The sequence below is a fragment of the Podarcis cretensis genome (genome assembly GCF_951804945.1).
Source record: "Podarcis cretensis genome assembly, chromosome: 1".
NCBI classification, from domain to species: domain Eukaryota; kingdom Metazoa; phylum Chordata; class Lepidosauria; order Squamata; family Lacertidae; genus Podarcis; species Podarcis cretensis.
The window spans coordinates 60,384,806-60,406,789 of record NC_137170.1 but is presented as its reverse complement, the minus strand read 5'-3'; the positions used below and the strand labels follow the sequence as shown (position 1 = coordinate 60,406,789).

Below are 21,984 nucleotides of genomic sequence, written 5' to 3'. Positions count from 1 at the left end.
ACATAAATAGAAATTTAAGTATAAATATGGTAACAAAATAAATGGATGTATGTGTTTAATAAATTAATCATAAATATTGTGTTGACAAGGAAGTGCTACATCAGGAAAATAATTATTTACAGAGCCATGCTACTATATACATACAAAACCCTTTGGGAAAGAATGTTATCCCATAGTAAGCTAGTTATTCACTAGAGGAAAATCTAACGGTAGTAAAAAGTGTTATTTACAAAAATAAAAATAAAAATAAATCCATGAAATAATACAATTATATTTTTTAAAAATTCCATCATGTTAGTCTATAGAGATTTAAAATAACTGAATTATACCCAAAACATCTCTTACAAGTCATAGATGGGATTTATCCATTAGGTCAAGGTGTGGAACCTCAGGCTGAGGATTTGGATTTGGCCCTCCGTGCCCCTCAGTCTGGCCCTTGCCACTCGCCTTAGGCCACGCCTTCTCTCCCTTGGGCACATCTCTCACAAAACTTGCTTCACCCACTGAGTGTTTTTGTCTGGTTGGAATGTGAGCTATGATGATATCTGCCTGCCTGATCATCACAAATCCTTAGTACTAACCTTCTAATCAAATTCAGCCAGCCAGCAGATAGATGATACAAAAAAGTAACCTATCAGGGTTTGGTTTTGTTTTTTGCTGAAGTAGCATGAAAGTATTTTAGTTACATAAAATTCTGGGTGAGGCAAAATCAGCCTCTGGTTATAGAATTGGTTACCTGTTCAATTGTTTTTACTCACTCCAGAGATTTCAGCCTTATCATACTTTTGCTATTTCAACAAATAGCGTTTTGGAATTGTGCACGTGTTCTGCCTGATGAAGAACCCTGTGTAACCTGAAGGTTGGCCTACTCTTTTGGCAACCATCGTTCAGGTACTCTGAACTTCAGTTCACTAAACACTCAAAGGGGCAGCACAGCAAAGAGGTTGCTAGTTTCACCCCATTACCATTCAAGTCACTCTCTACAAGTTAGAGGGCAAATGTCCGAAGTGGGGAGCCTCAATTACTGATGGAGAACACCCACTGTGTGCTTGCGAACCCTGGAAAACCATGGTTCTAAAATGGGGGGGGGGGTGGGAGCCTCCATGAGCACAGCAGACTCCCAACCAGATTCATGGATGGTAACTGGAATGGTGTCAGGGGACAGAGCTAGCGTGCATAGTGTTCCCGTATGTTTATTCAACTCCATAGAAGAAAACCTGAAGAGGCTTGCTAGAACACAACTGCTTGTTAGTTTCATTTGTCCCATTCCCTGTGGTTCATGTGACCTCCTGTAGGGATCAAATATCCAAGGACAGAAATTGCATTTCAATAGCTAATCTTCTGAAAACCAGTAGCAGAGGTTTGTGAAAAGATTGTGTGTTAAGTGTTGTCAGTGGTTACTTGTTTAGCTTCCTTTAACTGGCTGCTCCTCTTTGATTTCTGACACTGATGTGTTTAAGGGTCTTGAAGAGAAGGACTTATCCCTCTTTGAATGAATCACATTTGTTACATCTGTCATCAGGCCTCAGAGGTGAAGGAAGGAAGGAAGCAGTAAAGCAAAATATTCACGATCTTATCCCTCCAAGCATCCTCCAAGGCAGAAGAAATACCTGCACGCTATGCATTTTTGACATTCCTGAATTAAATGGCATATTTTTGACGAAAGCTTTCTAAATTCCGTGCCTGTGTGTCTGTAAGTCTTCATGCCATTTGACGAGAAAGGGCAGTGCCGCATCTGAATGTAGCCATGTGTGAAATATCACTGCTAGAAATAATATCCTGCTGGTAATGCTTTTTTTATGAAGCACAACTCACTTGTTCTCATTTCCCAAAACTAAGGCTTTTCACGGATACATCTGAGGTGATGCCGAAGGGATCCATGCTGTCAGTTTCAAGAGGGGGACTGAAAACTCCGGATTGCAAATGCTGCCCAGTGTCACCGTAATCTCCAAAATCGGTTGACTCCACCGGCACAGTGTTGATCATTGGCAAGAAATGAGACAGTGGAAAGTCTTTCCCTTTATTTTGTTGCCTTTGCCTGGCAGTACTTAAGGACACCAAGACTCCATATTTCTTGGACTTGTAGATGTTGTAGCCATCTGGGCGCATCTCCTCTTCAAAGGAGCAATCCTCTGTAGAATAACTGAGCTGAGAGGAAGTGAAAAATATTACACATTGGCTTTATACATTTTTTGCACTCTTAAATGGCATATGATGCAACAGTGTTTAGCCAAATCACCTGTCTTATGGAATAATCTATTCAGTGTGCTCTACGTGGGGCTACCTTTGAAGGTGACCCGGAAACTACAACTAATCCAGAATGCGGCAGCTACACTGGTGACCAGGAGTGGCCGCCGGGACCATATAACACCGGTCTTGAAAGACCTACATTGGCTCCCAGTATGTTTCTGAGCACAATTCAAAGTGTCGGTGTTGACCTTTAAAGCCCTAAATGGCCTCGGCCCAGTATACCTGAGGGAGCGTCTCCACCTCCATTGTTCTGCCCGGACACTGAGGTCCAGCACCGAGGGCCTTCTGGCGGTTCCCTCACTGCGAGAGGTCAAGTTACAGGGAACCAGGCAGAGGGCCTTCTCGGTAGTGATGCCCGCCCTGTGGAACGCCCTCCCACCAGATGTCAAAGAGATAAACAACTACCTAACATTTAGAAGACAACTGAAGGCAGCCCTGTTCAGGGGAGTTTTTAATGTGCAACACTTCAATATATTTTTAATCTTTGTTGGAAGCCGCCCAGAGTGGCTGGGGAAACTCAGCCAGATGGGCGGGGTACAAATAAATTATTATTATTATTATTATTATTATTAATTGGGAACCATTCTTCCATAGAGCTAAATTTGATACAGACTAGTGCAGGAAGATACAAGGAGTCATTTATAACCCAAGCATGGAGAATGGAAGTGCTCCGTGGAGTTATGAATAGGTGTGGTTCTGCTTTTATAGATTTATGCAGTAAGATTCAATTTGATTTCTCTTACTCTGCTAACTGGTTGTAAAGCAAGAACTGTTTTGAAGCCACAATGGCCCATCATAGCAACCCACAGTTCCTAGCTGAGAAGGCTTGTTTTCGCTATGTAAATATAGCAAAAGCATTGCAGCTCAATGTGCACTTGAACCAAAGTTTACTGGAGTTCATGAGACACCACAGGCTACCAGAAGTTAAAGGCAAATAATAGGGGAAAGGTTCATGGTAAAACAGATTGCTGCATAGTTAAAGCAACTGTCATACATGTCTTGATTCTGATGAGGTTGCTGAACAGGCTGCCATTGCCAAGTCCTGACTGGATAACCTAAGTTGTATCAACCTATCCCAACTATGCCCTATCAAGTTTGTGGTGTTAGACTCCAGGGGGATTTCTGTGTTTTATTGGAGTCCTAGGTGTCCTCTTCCATTTACCAGAACTTGATTTGCCTCTTTATATACTAGGGCAATGAAGCAATAGAGTTGACAACTAGAACACAAATGGAGAAAGATCTAACATGGGTTCGCCGAACACAGACTAAACACTATTTTGAGACCATCTCCATGATTATGGTGACAGCAGAGCACTTTCATCTCAATCGCCATTGCATCAGCACAGTGGTATCCAAACAACATTTTTCAGGGTGCCCCTTCCAGTATTATGTGAGAGAATCATTGATATTTTAAAATATAAAATTTAAATGATAAGCATTTTTAAACAGTGTGCACACAGTCCCTGCAATGTGGCCAGCAGTTAAAAATTAGACATGAACCATGTTTAGTAAGCTAACTTAATTGAAAAAATCCCTTTGACTGTGACAAAATGAGGATTTGTATTTTATAATGTCACAGAGTAAGAATTGGTTATGTAGTGTTAACATATATTCTGAGTATTGGAACCAAAAAATGTGCTAGCTAACACAGAAAGATTAGCACATAATAAAAGAAAAACAAACAAAAAACAAAACAGGATGGTGATTTTAGTCTGTTCCAGGTTCTCTGTGTCACTGCTGTTTTTCTTAAAACTCTGGTACTATTCTGGTTCGGTCATTAGAGGTGACTGAACTCTCTGTCAACCCAGAAGTATCGCTGATTGCGTCTGGGGCTTCGATGATAAGAGAAATGGTGTTCGTGCATGAACTCTTTACCTGTCAAGTCCCTGTGTCATACTTTCCCCCCTACACGTGTAACATATTATGCTGACAATCATCATTAAGAAGTAGAAGAGGCTAGAGCAGAATTCTCTTAATGACTAAATAGGCTTAAAGTGCAGCACTTCAGATGTGGACTGGGCTATCAGGCATGTGGAAAAACATGTTTTTGGTTTTTGTCTAGATTAGGGAAACATCTTGAGATGTGAGGCTGCTGCCATGCAAGTCACTTATGGTAACTGCCTTTAACTGTTGAGTTATTTCATTAATTTTCACACAGTCACAATGCAGAACAAAATTCAGTATGGCAATAACAGTTTGACTTGCAAGGCAGTCCTCAGGCATGTTTACAAAGAAATGAATTCTAAAGTGTTCAGAGGGGCTTATTTTCAAGTGTAGCCTTACTTTTTGTAATGTGAATGATACAGATCTATACAGAAACTATACAGTAGTACCTCAGTTTTCGAACGTCTCTGTTGATGAACATTTCAGTTTTTGAACGCCATAAACCTGGATGTAAATACTTCCATTTTCAAATGCACCTCAGAAGTCGAATGGCTTCCGCTGAGGTACCATTGTATTTTTCTCTATTAAATTTGCAGGCCCCCCTTTGCACCTTGGTTTTCAGATGTTTTGGAACTCAAACGGTCTTCCAGAATGGATTACATTTGAAAACTGAGGTACCACTTTAACATTAAGAACTAATGTTAGTTCTTAACCAAGAGGCGGTTTACAACAAGTTCTGTCACTATTTACAGACAGCAGCTTGAATGAGACCAAACATTTCAATGCACTGATTTCAATAGGGCACCACCAATAGGGCACCCCATCTATAAGTGTGATTTGAGCTGTTGTGCTGGTAAGCAGTTATATGATTATTGGGCTGGAGAGGGACCTTGGGGTCATCCAATCCAGCCCTCCTCAGTGCAAGATCTGTAACTGCAGGATGCAATGGCGACACCCATGACCAATGACTCTTTCGTCTCTGCTTAATACCCACCACCCCCCGAGGCAGCCTGTTTTGCTGTCTTAACGTCTCAGGCCATTAGGAAGTCTCTCCTAACCTGTAGCAGAAATCTGCTTCCTTGCAATTTCCACCCATTATTTTTAATCCTTCCCTCTTGAGCAACAGAAAACAAGTCTGCTCCATTGTCTGACACCACTTCAGATATTTGAAGAGAGCTCTCATATCTCCCCTTAATAGTCTCTTCTCTAGGCTAAACATACACAGCACTTTCATGCCTTACTCATGGGACTTGATGTCCAGACCCCTCACTATCCTGGTTAGATTAGGCTGATTGACCTACTTAAAACTGACTCAACATCAATAAAACCGCAGCAATCCACCTCACAACAAATCTGGTTTCCTACAGAGCAGAGTGCCATATATTCTTAAATTAGTCTTCTTATGAAGTTAACTAAATAAGAATGACACATATCAGACTTTGAGATCTGGTGCTGGTTATCTAGGGTGATTTCTCAGCAGCATCTCAGTTCTCAGATATACAAGGGTAGGAAAGAATACATTATCCTCCAAGTAGGTTATGTAGGCTTTTCAAACCGAATGGGGATTAGAGCTCTGTGGACCTTAGTGATATAGGCTGCAATTCAAGCCTGTTCCCTCCTGGTGGCGGCACTGAGCAGTCACCCTGTCCGCAGCCCTGCTGCACACAGTAGCGGAGGCAGAAGCTCAGGGACAGGAAGATCACTGTGCCAGCTTGAAGTTGCTCATGGAGCAACATGGCCCAGTGCCGTCATGCTACAGCAGTGAGACTGGCTCAGGGTTCAATGAATCATGGGGTGGCTCAACCCTGCTTGAAGGAATCCCCTCCCCCAGTGGCACTCCTGCCCACACGCCTGGTAGAAGGCTGACTTAGACAGGAGAGCTCAGAAAAGGATCATTTCCACCGCTGCCACCCAGCGCAAGAGGGGGTTGGATTGCTCTGTTATCTGTTATCTGTTATCCTGGGCACATACACACCTCGGAGTAAGCCCCATGGGGATTTTCTTCTGAGAAAACATGCCCAGGATTGCACTGTTAGAGACATTAAAACTAAAGGTACCATAATGGATTTTTGGAAATCTAGGCTTCAATCCTGCACCCATTTCCCTGTACGCCTCATTGAACTCAATGGGAATTACTTTGGGCTAGATGTGTGTAGCTTTTGGCATGCAGTCCGTGCTCCACTGAAGGCCATGGCAGGACTGCAACTTCTGTCCTTAGCTCATGCCCTCATCTAAACACGGAAACGCTGTGTATCAACTGAATGAAAAAGGGTTGCGTAGAAGATCTTAAGAATGCCCCATTACAATTGTAGCAGAGAGCCTGTAGATCTGGTGGAGGCAAATCAGGCAGCACTCTGCCCATCTCAGCCAGCCCCCCTTTGCCTGCCTTTGTACTTTGAACTGGTCCAGAGGGTCACCTTGGCTTTCGGCTTCTTCTCCTTAGTCGCTCTGTTGCCCTTTTAGGACTTGGCAGGGAAGAGGATGAGGACAAACCTAGAATTAGTTCTACCTGGCATTAGCTCTGCATCTGCCTATCATCAGTCTCCCTGCCTTCTGCCCAACAAGTCTCTGTGGGCATTGCATCAGCTACCACTGTGTAGACCAGCTTTTCCCCAACCTGATGCTTCTCCAGATGTTTTGGAATAGCTGCGCTGGCTGGGGCAGGTGGAAGTTGTAGTCCAAAGTGTCCGGAAGTCACCAGGCTGGGGGAAGACAGCTGCAGACACTATAGACAAACTTTTGAGTCCATCACAGGTTCCCTCAATTTCAGTTAAGAAAGCAACAAAAGGTGCCGATTTCCTTCACCAATAGCTAGATTTCTGCAAAACCACACCTAGATTTTGGGGGGTGGGAAAGAACACATTTGCTCTTAAAAGGAGCAATCTTTGGCAGATTATCTGCAGAATAACCTGAAGAGCAAGAAGATTTTGTGCTAATTTAGTAATTCCATGCGATAAATATTTGGCATATATCCCAGTCCAATTGGAGAAATTTAAGCCCATGATTAACTGTCCAATCAAATTCACTGGAATTTATAAGTCCTTAACTTTGACCAAATCACGCCAAGTTATTTCACACTAAGATTGAATAATGCCTTTTCTAGCTTTGAACATCGAGAATCATGTGTTGGTGCAAAAAGTTACACCTTCACATACATGATCCTAATCAAAAACAGGATAAAAAGAGTAAGAAATTGGAGCTGGAACAAATGTTATGTAATAAAGATCTCAGGGTGCTAACACCTTCCGTAATGTTATGGGTGTGATGTGCTAGTTGTATTTTGACATGGGAAGCCCTGCTCAAATCTCTGTTTAGTCGGGCAGGCTTACTGGGTGGCCTTGGGTACATCCTTATCTCTCAGCCTCACCTACCTTAAGGGTTGCTGTGAGGACAGAATGAGATAAAGATCAACCATCCAGCCTGGAGCCCCTTTAAATAGTTCAGAAAAGAAATCTAAACAAATCGTAAATCTTAGTAGTCAAAATTCTGGAATGCTGCTGGTTCTGCCACTATTCATAGAGAAAAAAAATACACAGAGTAACTGCAAAGAAGAAGCTATTCCTCCATTTCCTCTTTTGATCAGTTCAAAGTTATTTGTTATTACCTTAATTGTTATTTTATGACCATGCTACCTTAATCCTATCCAGCGTGGACTCTTCCCTTTGCCTGAACCTTATCACCAGCGAGACTGGAGTTCCCAAATTACCTCGTGATTGGATTTTAAAAATTCTTTCTGTTGCCTAAGCACAGAGTCCAGAGCTTAATAATAATAATAATAATAATAATAATAATAATAATAATAATAGGTTTCCTTTCAAACCCGTTTAAGATCGACGTGTTTAGACTGCTTTGTTGTGTGGGAGTAAAATAAATTTGGCCTGGCTGCTATTGTTTTGTCTGGCCCGGGAGCGCTGGATACAAATCGCCAGGAGCCGTTGTGGGGGCGAATGCATGCATGCAAAACCCTTTCCCCCCCGGGGGTTCTCGGCGTGCCTAGGTCGAGGCCCCCCCCCCCGCCGCAACTTACAAGCCCGCGCAGCCTTCCCTCCGCTTCCATGCAGAGGTAGCGAGAGCTTTCCACGCCCTTGATCGCCACCGTACGAACGGACACAGCTCGGATCTCCAGCAAACCTGCGCAGCGAAACAAAACGCAGCGTTAGTACACGGTGAGGTGGAGACGGGAAAGTTGGCTCTGCGGGAAACAACCTCTCCCTCTCTCGCGCGCGCGGCTTTGCAAGCCCGTCGGTGTTTTAGATCCCTGTCCCAACCTGCACTCACCTATCCCCAGATACACATCAAGGACCCGCACATTGGCATAGCCAGGATTTTATGGGGGGGGGGCAGGACACCCACCTGTCATCATCCGCTGTCCGGCTCTGTTTAGCAGATTCGGAATGAAATATCTCAATAGCAATTGTTTTAAATTCTTTTCTTTTGTCCCCAAGTACTCAGAAAAAATGTGTCAAAATCTTTCTACTTTTATTTTTTTAACATTTAGTTAAGTATTTATTACTTGATCTAGCGGGGTCAGCTGCCCCCCCCTCCGCCCCCGCCCACGGCTCAGGAACCGAAGAAGAGAAGTGGCCCTGCAAAATTGCGCGGCGCTTTGGCGAGCCCGGTTACTTACTATGCAGATTCTGGGCGCTGGCGCCGTCCACTCGGCCGTCGCTGTTGATCCTCAAGAAATAGCTGAACGAGCTGTGTCTGCCGGCGGTGTAGAGGTGCCTCAATCTTATGGCCTCTCCCCAGCCATAGTTGACATGTGGTCCAGCATCGGTGAGGGGCAGGGACCGGGCGAGCGTGACCAAGCAAAGCCCCACCAGAGCCAGGAGCGCGCCAGCTTTGAGCAAAGTCGGCCACATCTTTCGCCAAGGAGAGGAGTTCCCCCGCAGCGCAAACGCAGGCAGAGGCGCAAAGGTTCCCGCGGAGAAGAAGAAGACCGAGGTGGCCAAAAAAGACAGGGCGGGGTGGTGGTGAAGCTCAGGGCTTTGGGAGCGACTTGCTTCAGGAGCGATTGCAGGAGAGGCAAAGCCAATCCGTGGCCTTTTATAGGTCTCCTTATCAGCCCAATCGATAAGGCTAATTCCAATATAGACACTGCTCCATCGCAGGACTAGGGCCAATACCCGCCCCGCTGGATCGATAAGGATTACATCACAAGCCCCGGGACACCCCTTCGGGCTGCATTTCTCCCGCGCGCTTTATTTTATTGCCAAAGCAATTCGCTGACCGCTCTTCCAGCGTGGCTTTAAAAAACGCGCACGACGAGCAAAGTTTTCGGAAGACTAGCAAGCGTGCTTCCAAAGCCAGGATCAGAGGGAGGAGAAATGGGTGCGCGGGAAGCGAGAAAGAAAACTTTGAAAAGCCGAGTGCACCAGGAGGCGCGAAGAATAGGAAGAGCGAGGAAATCAATGGAGAAATGGAAGTGAGAGGGGAGATCAAAGGCAGCAGAATTCACCCGAGACGTTCCAAATTCTTTCCGGGAGGAGGGTTTGGGTGGGGGGCGTTGACCCTCCCTCCCCCTCAATCTGTTCGCTTTCCCCAAAACATATTCCCACGACCCACTCCTTGCAAAAATGCAAGCAATTTCATATGTGTTGAGAAAGGGCTGCTTTGAATTTCGCCCCTTTTATGGACGAGAACCCCAGCGCCTTTTTTAAAACACCCCTTCCCCGTGCTGCTAAGGCAACAGCAGATCATCCTTTCCCCATTGGCATCTCTGGAAGTGGCGTGAGCGAGGCTGGCCCGGTCGCTCATTGTATCCCGCCAGAGACCACAGAGCTTGAAAAAAGGCCGGCTGGAGAAAGTCTAAATCTCAATGGAATTTACTAATGACCCGGAAAATCGCCCACTTAGGGGGCGGGGAGGTTGCCTCGCCTTTGTTCCACAAGGTGGCCAGAAGCGCGTTGGCTGATGCAACGCCTCCCAAGATTGCAAAGCAAGGGACTCCCTACACGCAGCCTGGCCCCCTCCTCATCTCCGTGCCTCTCCTCAGGGGAGAAGGAAAGAGCAAGCAGCACGTATTTGTATAGATGTCTAACCTCCTTCCTTCCTTTTCTTCCTTTCTTTATTGCATTCATATCCCACCTTTCCTCAAAGGACCCCTCTCCCCCTCCCAATTTACAACAACCCTATGTGGTAGGCTAGGCCCAACTAGTGACTGACCCAAAGTCACTCTCAGTGAGCATCATGGCTGAGGAGAGACTTGAACTGTGGCCCTCCAGGTCCAACGCTACCCTGCTTTAAAGAAATATTTTCATTAATATGCTTTTTATTAATATACTGTAAATCATAACATAACACCACATATCTATCTAGTTTATATTGTTGTTAATATTATTTTTTACATCTCTATCTTAAAGCATTTCCAAACTGCTTAATATTTAAAAATCTCTACGCTGTATACAAAAAAATACAGCATTAAAGACTTTTTAAAAAAAGTTTCATAAAAACAGAGTTGCAACATAAGAACCAGCAAAACAGTATTCTAAAAACAGATAAAACTGGGAATTCAGTAATAAAACAGTTAAAAAGTTTGCAGTGTAAACAAGAGCAATCAGAGAGTCTCATGGCAACTTAAAAGATGAACACATTGTTTTAATGGGCTCAAGCCCGCTTCATGGGATATGGGTGAAGTGCAATGGTAGTTGGCAGGTAAATTAATAAAGGAGAAATGGGAAGGTGGGAGCTGGAAGGTAATGAGATGCAATTTTGAAGTGTGATAAAGATCTGGCAAAGTGGGTTTGAGTATGTGGAAAGCATATGCCATTATAAATTTGTTAGTCTTGAAGGTACCACAAGAGGTACCACAATTATTTTTTTGCCATTGAGTAGCACACTCTGGATGTACAGTGGTATCTCGGGTTACAGGCGCTTCAGGTTACAGACACTTCAGGTTACAGACTCCGCTAACCCAGATATAGTACCTCAGGTTAAGAACTTTGCTTCAGGGTGAGAACTGAAATCGCGTGGCGACAGCAGGAGGCCCCATTAGCTAAAGTGGTACCTCAGGTTAAGAACAGTTTCAGGTTAAGAACGGACCTCCAGAATGAATTAAATTCTTAACCCGAGGTACCACTGTATATAGAATGTGAGCTTACATAAATGTATATGCATGTGGTACAAGCATACACAGTGATGTGTGTGTAAAACTGTTATGTAAAAGTTACACAGTGAACCTCTGGGTGGCACTCCAAGGCCAATAGGCAAGGACTTCTCAGACCATCTTTGGTTAACTTAGCATTCCACCCATTCCCAAAGTTCCTAGGCTGGACTGTCAAAACAGAGGTGGAAGCGCTGATTAGCTTTGTCTTTTTCCTAGTTAGATTTCCTGCTCTTGGAGCCACACGGTTGTTGGGCGTCCAGGTCTCATGGGGCCAACTCCCTTGTCCTGACAAAGGATAGTGCAGGTCATTTCCTAATGATGTACATTCAGGAGACTTTCTTCAAAGCCTCTAATGTCACCTTTCACTCAGTGCTAAAGCTCTTTACCTGGGAGTAAACCCCAAGAGGAAGTCCATGGATTTCAGTCGGCCTGCTCTGAGGATGAATTCCTTGGAACACAGCTCTCTGTTCACTAATGAGCTCTCTTGATTTCAGTGGGACTTACGGTACTTCCCAACAATTATGCTGCAATGACTGTCCTCGTCTTACAGTTTTCCTAAATAAAACTATGTTTGAAACATTTCAGTACTTGACTTTTACATATTTATACGCAAAAATGTCTTTATCTCCAACATTAAGAACAGCATAATATCAACATCATCATCTCATAAAATGAGTACAAAATACATGAGTTCCTGGCAATTTTTTGAGTAAATTGTTTTGCTTTTTGCAATGATTGGAAGCTGTCAATAAATGTTTGAAGACGACCTGTAGAGCTACACCCTTACTGTTTTGTTTCTGTTTTTATTATGTATTTTGGTGCTGGTCTTTAAAGCCCTGAACGACCTTGGCCCAGTGTACCTGAAGGTGTATCTCTACCCCCATTGTTCTGCCCAGACACTGAGGTCCAACTCTGAGGGTCTTCTTCTGGTTCCCTCACTGTGAGAAGCGAGATTACAGGGAACCAGGCAGAGGGCCTTCTTGGTAGTGGCTCCCTCCCTGTGGAACACCCTCCCTTCAGATATCAAGGAAATAAACAACTATCTGACTTTTAGAAGACATCTGAAGGCAGCCCTGTATCAGGAGGTTTTTAATGTTTGATATTTTTATTATGTTTTTAGGTATGTTGTAAGCTGCCCAGAGTGGCTGCGAAAACCCAGCCAGATGGGTGGGGCATAAATAATAAAATAGTTGCTGTTGATGATGATGATGGTGATGATGATGCTGTGAACTGGCCTGAGATCTTTGTTGGAAGGATGGTATACAAATTTAATATATAAAATGAAATAATGCACTTGTGTGAGACCATATCCTGCTGAATTCTGTGGGGCTTATTTCTGAGTAAACACTGGGAAGTGTTCTGTACCTCTTACCCTGTAGAGATCCAATTCGTTAATTGTACAAGGGCTGCTTCTTAGTTACATTGCCTTTTACCTGTCTGGCCTGCTTGCATAGGAAACAGTGTACATATAAGCACCTGGCACTGTCACATACAGAGTGTTGTGCAAGTCTTGGTTTCATTACTAAGACCAGGTGGATACATTAGAATACTTGTAGCAAGATAGAATGCTTTGCTGCATTGGGGATTGAGCCCATTAATTTCCCCATGAGAATTAATGGGTCTGCGTTTGGGGGAAATCGCAGATCAAGTATTCCAAGGGGAGAACCAAGTGCTTAGTGAATGACAATACAGAGATTCTTTAGCTTTATAGGAAGGCTCTGAAATTAGACACATCTATGATGAATGGGTTTATTTTGGGAATGGATTTATTTTGACTCAATATATGTTTGGTATTTAGGGACTCATCTGGTAGAGCCATGCTCCAATTCTGCAGCTAATCTTAATTCTTTGTTTGGCCACAGGATGACGCTTTAAGCCATAAGACTTCTCTCCCTCTCTCTCATTCTACAGAAAGCAGTGCCAGGTTTGAAAGTGCCCTGTAAGCTTATTGCGGCTGCCTTCTCAAATACTTGGCTTTATGTTTTGTGTAGCAGAAGCTGTGGACACTATCACTGCCTCTGCTTTAGGCACGACAAAGTCCATTAAGACAGCTATGTTAGAGCTGGTTCATTCATAAAGGGTCTTGTTCTTGGAGCATCAATTTCATTCACAAAAGTTTCCATTAATTGAAGTGAGGGGTGGGGAACCTGCAGTCCCCCAGATGTTGATGGGCTATTTATTAATTAAAACATATACACCTTTGAGCATAAAAAACCCCACAAAGTGGACTACAGGTCCCACCATCCCTGTCCAGAAAAAGCTGACCAGTGCAACTTGGGAGCCCCAGATAATGGGAGTTTATTAATGGTGAAATAATGAATTTAGGCAGGAAGAGACTTAGGCAGGAAGAACCAGCTGCACAAATATAAGATGGGGGACCTGGATTGCCAACAGTACATGTGAAAAAGATCTAGGGGTCTTAGTGGACCACAAACTTAACATGAGTCAACACTGTGATGCAGCAGCAAAAAAAGCTAATGCTATTCTAGGCTGCATTAACAGAAGTATAGTGTCTTGATCAAGGGAAGTAATAGTACCACTCTATTCTGCCTTGGTCAGACCTCACCTGGAATACTGTGTCCCGTTCTGGACACCACACTTCAAAATAAACCCTGCAAGGATATAAATAAAGGATTCCATTCTATGTTCTAACAATGTGAAAAGTAATATTCTGCTCTGACCACAGACTGGGATGGCATTTCAATCTCTAGTTACAGATGTCTTTCAAAAATCAATACAATTAGAAAGCTAATTTTAAGTGCAGCTGATGAAAAGGCACTGACAGATATTTTACGTAATGGATTCTTAATCACTGCTGGTAGTGAATATATTCCTAAGAGACGCACAGTTCTTCAGACTTCTCAGAATCTCCTCTAATTAAAAAGAAAGGGAGCAGCTTTCCCCAAGCAATCAGTTTCAGAAGTCATTGGGATTATTTTCATTTTCTTTCGGGTGTTTTGAAAGCAAGGCTTAATTGAAACAAATTTCACAAGGTCAAACATGATTTGGGAGACAACCATTGCTCAGTGGCTGAGTAGCCACTAGCCTGACCTACCTCACAGGGTTCTTGTGAGGACATCCAGGTAGGACTGGAAATCCCTGCAGAGATGCTGTCAGCCACTGCAGAGCAGATGGTTGGATTAATGGTATGACTCAGTATAAGACAATTTCCCATGTTGCTGTTTGCTTGCCCACTAACCATTCATTCCTACTGTAGATACAATTACCTTCAAGATGATGCCATTTGAGGAATGCATACATGAGTGATGCAAATTTATTTTTAAGATCTTTTACCCCCCCCCCCTCCCTACACATACACATTGTGGATAACTTTGAAATACATTTTTTAAAAAAATCAGCTTTAAAAGAATTAGCTTATTTTTTATTTATTTCTTCTCAATTCATCATCTTTTAATTGTAAGTTGACCAAGAAAAACCCCTGCAAAATCTTTCTGTAAAAAACATTCCTTGCTTGGGATCTCTCTTGCTACAGAGAAAGAAACACAAAGAACAAACAGCTGTACTGTTGTGTCACTTCATTTTTTAAAAAGTCACTGGAATCAGTTGACAAAATTACTTTCCAATACAAAAAAATTCCTTCCAGTAGCACCTTAAAGACCAACTAAGTCAGTTCTTGGTATGAGCTTTCGTGTGCATGCACACTTCTTCAGATACCTTCTTCAGGCCAAGTCCAAGCTCTAGGGAGGCAGACCTTTATTGAACTTAGTAGGATGGTTTTGAAATCTTGGCATTTGGGCACTGAGGAATTTGTGTTTTTTGGAAGAGGCTGGTGTAAACATCCTTCAAACTGTGGATTAAAATGATTGATTTGGAGACTTTTTGTTTAAGGTGTTTTGCGCTGAAACAGCTAAAAATGGTCAGGGAAAGCAATAAGGTGTACCAGTTTGGATGTAAAGATCCTACTCATAACATGCATTGAACATTGCCCTCCAGTTCAAAAACCAGGTCAAACTGTTTTCATTTTTCCTTCAGCAAAAGCAAGGCTTGAACCAAGATCAAGGTGGATGGTCAAAACTTCAGAATTTAAGGGGCGTTTTAGACCAGTGAAGCATGAAAGAAGTCATTGACTGTGCTCTCAATGTGTGGTGGCATGAAATGGAATGGGCAGTCCTTAAAAAAAAAAAAAAGGACATGAAATAAACCTGGTGGTACAAATGTAGTCACCTGAAAAATAATAAAGATTATAATCTTCCTCATGGCTGCAGATTTATTTTTCAAGTTGTTGTAGCTATCTCTTTTACAGTAGTGTACTGTGACTTCTTGTGGGACGCAGGTGGCGCTGTGGGTTAAAGCCTCAGCGCCTAGGACTTGCCGATCGAAAGGTCGGCGGTTCGAATCCCTGCGGCGGGGTGCGCTCCCGCTGCTCGGTCCCAGCGCCTGCCAACCTAGCAGTTCGAAAGCACCTCCGGGTGCAAGTAGATAAATAGGGACCGCTTACCAGCGGGAAGGTAAACGGCGCTTCCATGTGTGGCTCTGGCTCGCCAGAGCAGCGATGTCACGCTGGCCACGTGACCCGGAAGTGTCTCCGGACAGCGCTGGCCCTTGGCCTCTTAAGTGAGATGGGCGCACAACCCCAGAGTCTGTCAAGACTGGCCCGTACGGGCAGGGGTACCTTTACCTTTACCTTTAATCCCCTTTATAAATCTAGGCCAAGCATAGGCAAACTCCGGCCCTACAGATGTCTGTGACTACAATTCCCATCATCCCTGACCACTGGTCCTGTTAGCTAGGGATGATGGGAATTGTAGTCCCAAACATCTGGAGGGCTGGATTTTGCCTATGTCTGAACTAGGCAGCTCTTAGAATCCCAGTTCCTCCTGGTTCTGGTCATGAGATAGATGGATTGCTTTTTTTGTATACTAAATATTTTATGTGCAACCTATTTTCCTTGCCCAGCACTATGGCTGGCTCCAGGTTTAAGGAGCTGTCAGCAAAGTGTCCTCTGTCGGTGGGCTTCTTTGGTGGTGCTGGAGAACAGCAGCAACACAGCGGTGAGTCCAAGATGACTTTTTTAAATTTCCCAGAATGCCTCTGATGTTGCTCTGGGACCCTGTGGGAAATGTAAATGACAGCCAGGCTCCCTGCCCAGCAAAGTTTCCTTTTGTATGTGTGGCACTGAATCCCACCACAAACTTCTATCATGTTTTAAATCTAAGCATGCAGTTCCAAGTTCTTCTCTGGAATATATTCCCTTAGAGGAAATTCTGCATAATTAAAATACATAGAATCTATTGCTGCAAACCTGCCCACATTTATTTCCCATTAGTCACAATGTGAATGACCTATGTGTTATTGTGCTACTATCCCAGTGTATTTGGTCATATGTAACTTGACCTCTGGTTTAGAAGGAAATAGCCCTTCTGTTACATTCATTTTCAGATTATTTGCGCTCAGTGTTCAAAAACTGATTTCTCTTTGTAAGTTTACTTGCCAAACACTTTGGCTTACATGTGTTCTTTTCAGTTGAACTATGGATTAATGACCCCAGGTAGAGCTTACCCAACTCTTCTCTGGAAAAAGAAATAAGGGGGGGGGGGGAGAGAGACATTTTCTAGCTCTCCTGAGAAGGGTAAATCGGGGTTGTTGACGTTGTTTACTAGGGCTTTCTTCACACATTACATTCCAGCCATCCTGGGTTTGGCATGCTGGGAATGCTTGTAGACCGAAACAATGTTTTGTCTTGTTTTGTTTTTCCACTCCTATGGTAAGATGAATCTTGCTTGTTTTCAATAGAATTCTTAGTTGAGCTGGCCAGATGTTTGGTATACTACTGTATCTCTGGAGATTTCATATTGCCCTAGAGCAGGGGGCGGAACCTGTGGCCCTCCAGATGTTGGCCCTCCAACTCCTAGCAGCCCCAGCCAGCACTGCCAATGGTGGAAAATGATGGGAGTTGTAGTCCACCAGCATCTGGAGGGCTGCAGATGTTCCACCCCTGCTCTAAACAGACAACACTGGGCTGATTTCTACATGTGTAACCTGGTTCTAAGGGATGCGGGTGGCGCTGTGGGTTAAACCACAGAGCCTAGGACTTGCTGATCAGAAGGTCGGTGGTTCGAATCCCCGTGACGGAGTGAGCTCCTGTTGCTCGTTCCCTGCTCCTGCCAACCTAGCAGTTCGAAAGCACATCAAAGTGCAAGTACATAAATAGGTACCACTCCGGCGGGAAGGTAAACGGTGTTTCCATGTGCTGCTCTGGTTCGCCAGAAGTGGCTTAGTCATGCTGGCCACATGACCCGGAAGCTGTACGCTGGCTCCCTCGGCCAATAAAGCGAGATGAGCGCTGCAACCCCAGAGTCGGCCACGACTGGACCTAATGGTTAGGGGTCCCTTTACCTTTACCTAACCTGGTTCTAAGGTTAACTCAGGAATATAGAAATAGAGAAAGCTGCCTTATACTGGGTCTGACTATTGATCCATCTAGCTCAGTATTGTCTGTTCTGATTGGGTGGGGTGGGGTGGGGGGCAGGTCTTCAGGGTTTTAAGCAAAAGACATTCCAAAGCTAGAGATGTGAGCTTTCTGAACCTGGAACCTTCTGCATGCAAGGTGATTGGTTTCCCACCAAGCTATAGCCTTTCTGCTCAATCGGTTATTTCAGACATTAACTGCACCTGGAAATGAACCCTATGTAGTTCAGGCTAGTTAGCACCATATTGAAAAACCCACTCATTTGGGTGGGACTTGCCTGAGAAACATGGGTGCTGTTTTGCACAAGTAGCTAATAATGTTGAGAAGATCCATATGGTTGATCTCCCTGGCAGCAACCATTCCATTAGGCTGATGTAGCCAGTATTGTTATCAGTTGGGCCTCATGCAAACCACCAGCTCTCTAATGCTTTGGCATTCCCACTATGTACTACCATAGGTTTCGTTCCTTCAGGCTTTTCATACTTGTATGTACCTCTGAAGTACCCTGAGCCTGGTAGTCCTTCTTTCTGGGTAGGGACGTGGGTGGTGTTGTGCTCTAAACCACTGAGTCTCTTGGGCTTGCTGATCGAAAGGTTGGTGGTTCAAATCCACATGGCACAATGAGCTCCCGGTGCTCTGTCCCAGCTCCTGCCAACCTAGCAGTTCGAAAACACACCAGCGCAAGTAAATAGGTGGCAGGAAGGTAAACAGCATTTCCATGTACTCTGGCACTTGCCACAATGTCCTGTTGTGCCAGAAGCAGTTTAGTTATGCTGGCCACATGACCCGGAAAGCTGTCTGCAGACAAACGCCGTCTCCCTTGGCCTGAAAGCAAGATGAGCACCAAACCCCCATAGTCGCCTTTGACTGGACTTAACCATCATGGGGTCATTTACTTACCTTTGCCTCTTCTGGGGTGAAGGGCGCACTTTTTGCCACATAAGCATGAGCATGGAGAGACTCAAAACAGTATAAGTATACATTAGTATACTAATAGAAATAGTCATTTTGTTGCATATACTTTCTTTTGGAAGTAAATAGAGAAAAGCATTTTTGAATGTTATCCTTTTCCCCATCATCATTATCATCATCAGGCCCTGTATGCAATCATTTATAGTCTTTATATTTTGGACCAAATGACAATTGCTGAAGGTTATTTAAATTGGGTTGACTCCAGAAGCTTTTGAAATAATTTTAATTCGAAAAGGAGAGCCATACATCCACTGGTGAATCATTTAACATTTCCAGAGTATGTTTTATAAATTATTTGCTGTGATGTGCACTGCCCCCTGCCTTCATGACAGTTTCTTAACTAATCATGTTGGGGGTTTTTTGTCGCCATGAGTCATGGCTCAGGCACAGTGGAGGTCAAGAATTGAAGGCCAAAGGTCACTGGAAGCATCCTGCCCATGGCAGCTATAATTGACCTTTATTTGACAAAACAGAAGTAACCTGGGATCTGAAAGAATGGTAGTCAAATGGCCATCTGAACATTGCATCTGAACATTGCATTTGGATTGATTGTAATCAGACTTAAATGGTCAATTAAAAGGCGATTTGAAAGTAAGATGAGCAGAACGGATAACGAAAAGACAGAGAAACTTAACTAATAAAATGCTTCACATCTTAATTTGAGTCTGCTGAGGCTGCACACTTGTACGAAAGCCGACCAGTGGTAGATTTGCTTGGTCAGTGTTTTGTTCAATAGTTTTACTTTAAGTTGTAATAAAAGAATTCATGGAGAGGAAAGGTCCGGGTTAAATAGAGAAAGATATAGTAGAGACAATTTTGGACACTTTGGTGAATTAATATGTCTTCACACTGTATCGTGTGGGTAAGTTTCATGGCTCTTCCCATTTATTCCCTGTGTTTGATTTGACCCATTTTTAGATGATTATTTACAGTATATCTTTTATGACATTATAAGCTGTCTACTGCATGGTGCCATTCACTAAGATATGGGCTATAAATAGCATGAAAAAGTGTATGTGCACTGAAACTTCTTAGGCTCTTACTGCTTGTGTTGCTTTACCAATGATATCATAGGAATGAATCCAGACACTTTGATTCATTTTGTTTAAAGTAGTTGATAAAAATATAGAGCATTTCTCCGAACAGCATCTACCAAATTAGAAGTCCATATCACTCCTTGGAAAACAAACTCTGTTCAGTTCAAAGGAGGTGGTTAATAAGTGTTCCTGAAGTGCTTGAGGGAGCTCAGTTTCTCTTAACCTCTTCAGGGATTTCTCTGGCAATGTGTAAGGATCTGCTGCAGAATAAGGAACAGGACGGCTGTAGGAAATAGCACGCCTCTTTAAAAGGATATATAATTATAACAATTATTTCTTTTGTTTGTTTGTCACTTTGTACAAGAAAAGTATCCAAGTGACTTACAACAGCATAAAGTACAAAACAGCTGAAATCAGTGAGGAAAAGCCACATATAACAAATAAGATTCTTAAAGGGCAGATCTAATAATACTATTTAAAAGGGGCAAATTTGACCCCACCTCACTAAAAGATGAGAACCTCAGCAGAGGGCAGAATCATATGAAGGCATCATCCAAAAGTAAGAGCCCAAAGCCTTGGCAAAAATGTCTTAGCCGGATGCCTTAAAGCCTATAATGATTGCATTAGGTGTGATTTCCTGGGGAGAGCACTCCACAAACAGTGAAAAAGCCCATTCTCACGTTGCCATGCTCCACATCTTCCTTAGAGAAGGCATATAGCGAAGGGCCTCTGATGACAGACCTCAGGATCCAGGAAGGTTGATGATGGGATAAGGTGGTCCCTGAGACAAGGCTTTATAGGGTTTATATGGGACCTGCTGGGAGTGCAACAGCAAGGATCATTTCATGTGTAACTGAAGGGTTAATTCTGTTATCAGTAAGCCAACTAATCAGAGCAGCGGTGGTGGTGGTGGTGGTGGTGGTGGTGGTGGTGGTGGAGGAGGAGGTGTTGCTTAGCAACCAGGCAGAATAGCATGATCCTTACTAAAGTAGCATATGCCCTGATTGGTTGTGTGGTTCTGAGGGAGTTTCCCATCTGCATGGTCCCTGCTATGTACAAGCCCTATACTAAGAAAGACAAAACCTCTGTTTGCTTATTTCCCCCCATATTATACACTATTTTTGTTCAGTTTCCTCAGCAAAGTGCTATCAAGACCATATGCATTATTTTGCAATATTTTAACATTATTTATTAATTTTGTATACTGCCCATACCTGTAGATCTCACAACATAAAATCACAATAAAAAACACAAAATGCATAATAAAGTGTATTTATTTAAGTGGTTTTTCTAACAGGACCAACTTTTTAAAGCCATTCAATAATCTCAATCAGAAGTGGCTTGTGAGATCTCCCCCCTGTCCCCGGAATATTGAGATATACCAATTTTAGAGCCTAATGCAAGGTTCAGAGCTGGCCAGAGGGAGAAGGAAGCTAGGTACAAAATGCTGCTCTGGGAATGAAGTCAATTATCTCCTGCAAGGGGGGTTCACCTTGTTCTTCAGTTGAGGGCCACATTCATCCACGCATAATTTATCAGGGGCCACATGCTGGCAGTGCGCAGAACCAAAGCAATGATGGAGGGAGTCAGAGACAAGAAGTGTTCTGGATTAACTAATTTGGGCAAAAGACCACACTGCTTCAATTTTCACCATGACTACATAAATTCAATTCCCAATCCTCTGAAGGTCTCATCAGAAGTAGTAGTTCGATATTACTACTGTTCTGAAAAGCAAGTGATAATCTTCTTTTCTGACTTTGGTGTGACACAAACACACTAACTATTTTTACTTGAGGCAGCTGTGGGGCAGAACTTATCCTACCAGGAAATCCCCCCCTGCCCACCCCCCCAAAGACTGGGGTGCCCTGCATACATCAGTCTACATCTGATTTAAAATAAACAGGTAAGGACAAGACTGAGTTACAACAAATCAGATAGTTAACACGCCTCAAAAATCAAGTCAGCAGAGCTTCTCAAATACCTGGTCAGAGGCAATTGCTCTAATGAGACTGGAAGACAATTGATAAAAGTAACAGAAGGCCAGCCTTGCCAGGACATTATTTATTTATTTATTTATTTATTTATTTATTATTTATTTATTTATTATTTATTTATTTATAGTTTATTATTATTGGATTTGATTTTAAAGCTTGTATATACTGCTTAATGTTTTCAAAATCTCTTAGGATACAGTGGTATCTTGGTTTAAGAACAGCTTGGTTTATGAACAACTTGGATTAAGAACGCTTCAAACCCGGAAGTAGGTGTTTTGGTTTGTGAACTTTGCCTTGGAAATAAGAACATGT

General features: G+C 43.2%; 1 protein-coding gene across 1 annotated transcript; it reads right to left on the bottom strand.

The window, feature by feature from the left end:
* Window positions 1-668: 668 nt before the first annotated feature.
* Window positions 669-9,771, bottom strand: FGF19 (fibroblast growth factor 19). The gene is made up of 3 exons (XM_079971610.1): window positions 8,762-9,771; window positions 8,162-8,265; window positions 669-2,148 (listed from the first exon to the last, which is right to left on the bottom strand). Exons 1-3 carry the CDS (start codon window positions 8,994-8,996, stop codon window positions 1,822-1,824), a joined length of 666 nt encoding a protein of 221 aa, XP_079827736.1. The 5' UTR covers window positions 8,997-9,771; the 3' UTR covers window positions 669-1,821.
* Between the last annotated feature and the right edge of the window lie 12,213 nt (window positions 9,772-21,984).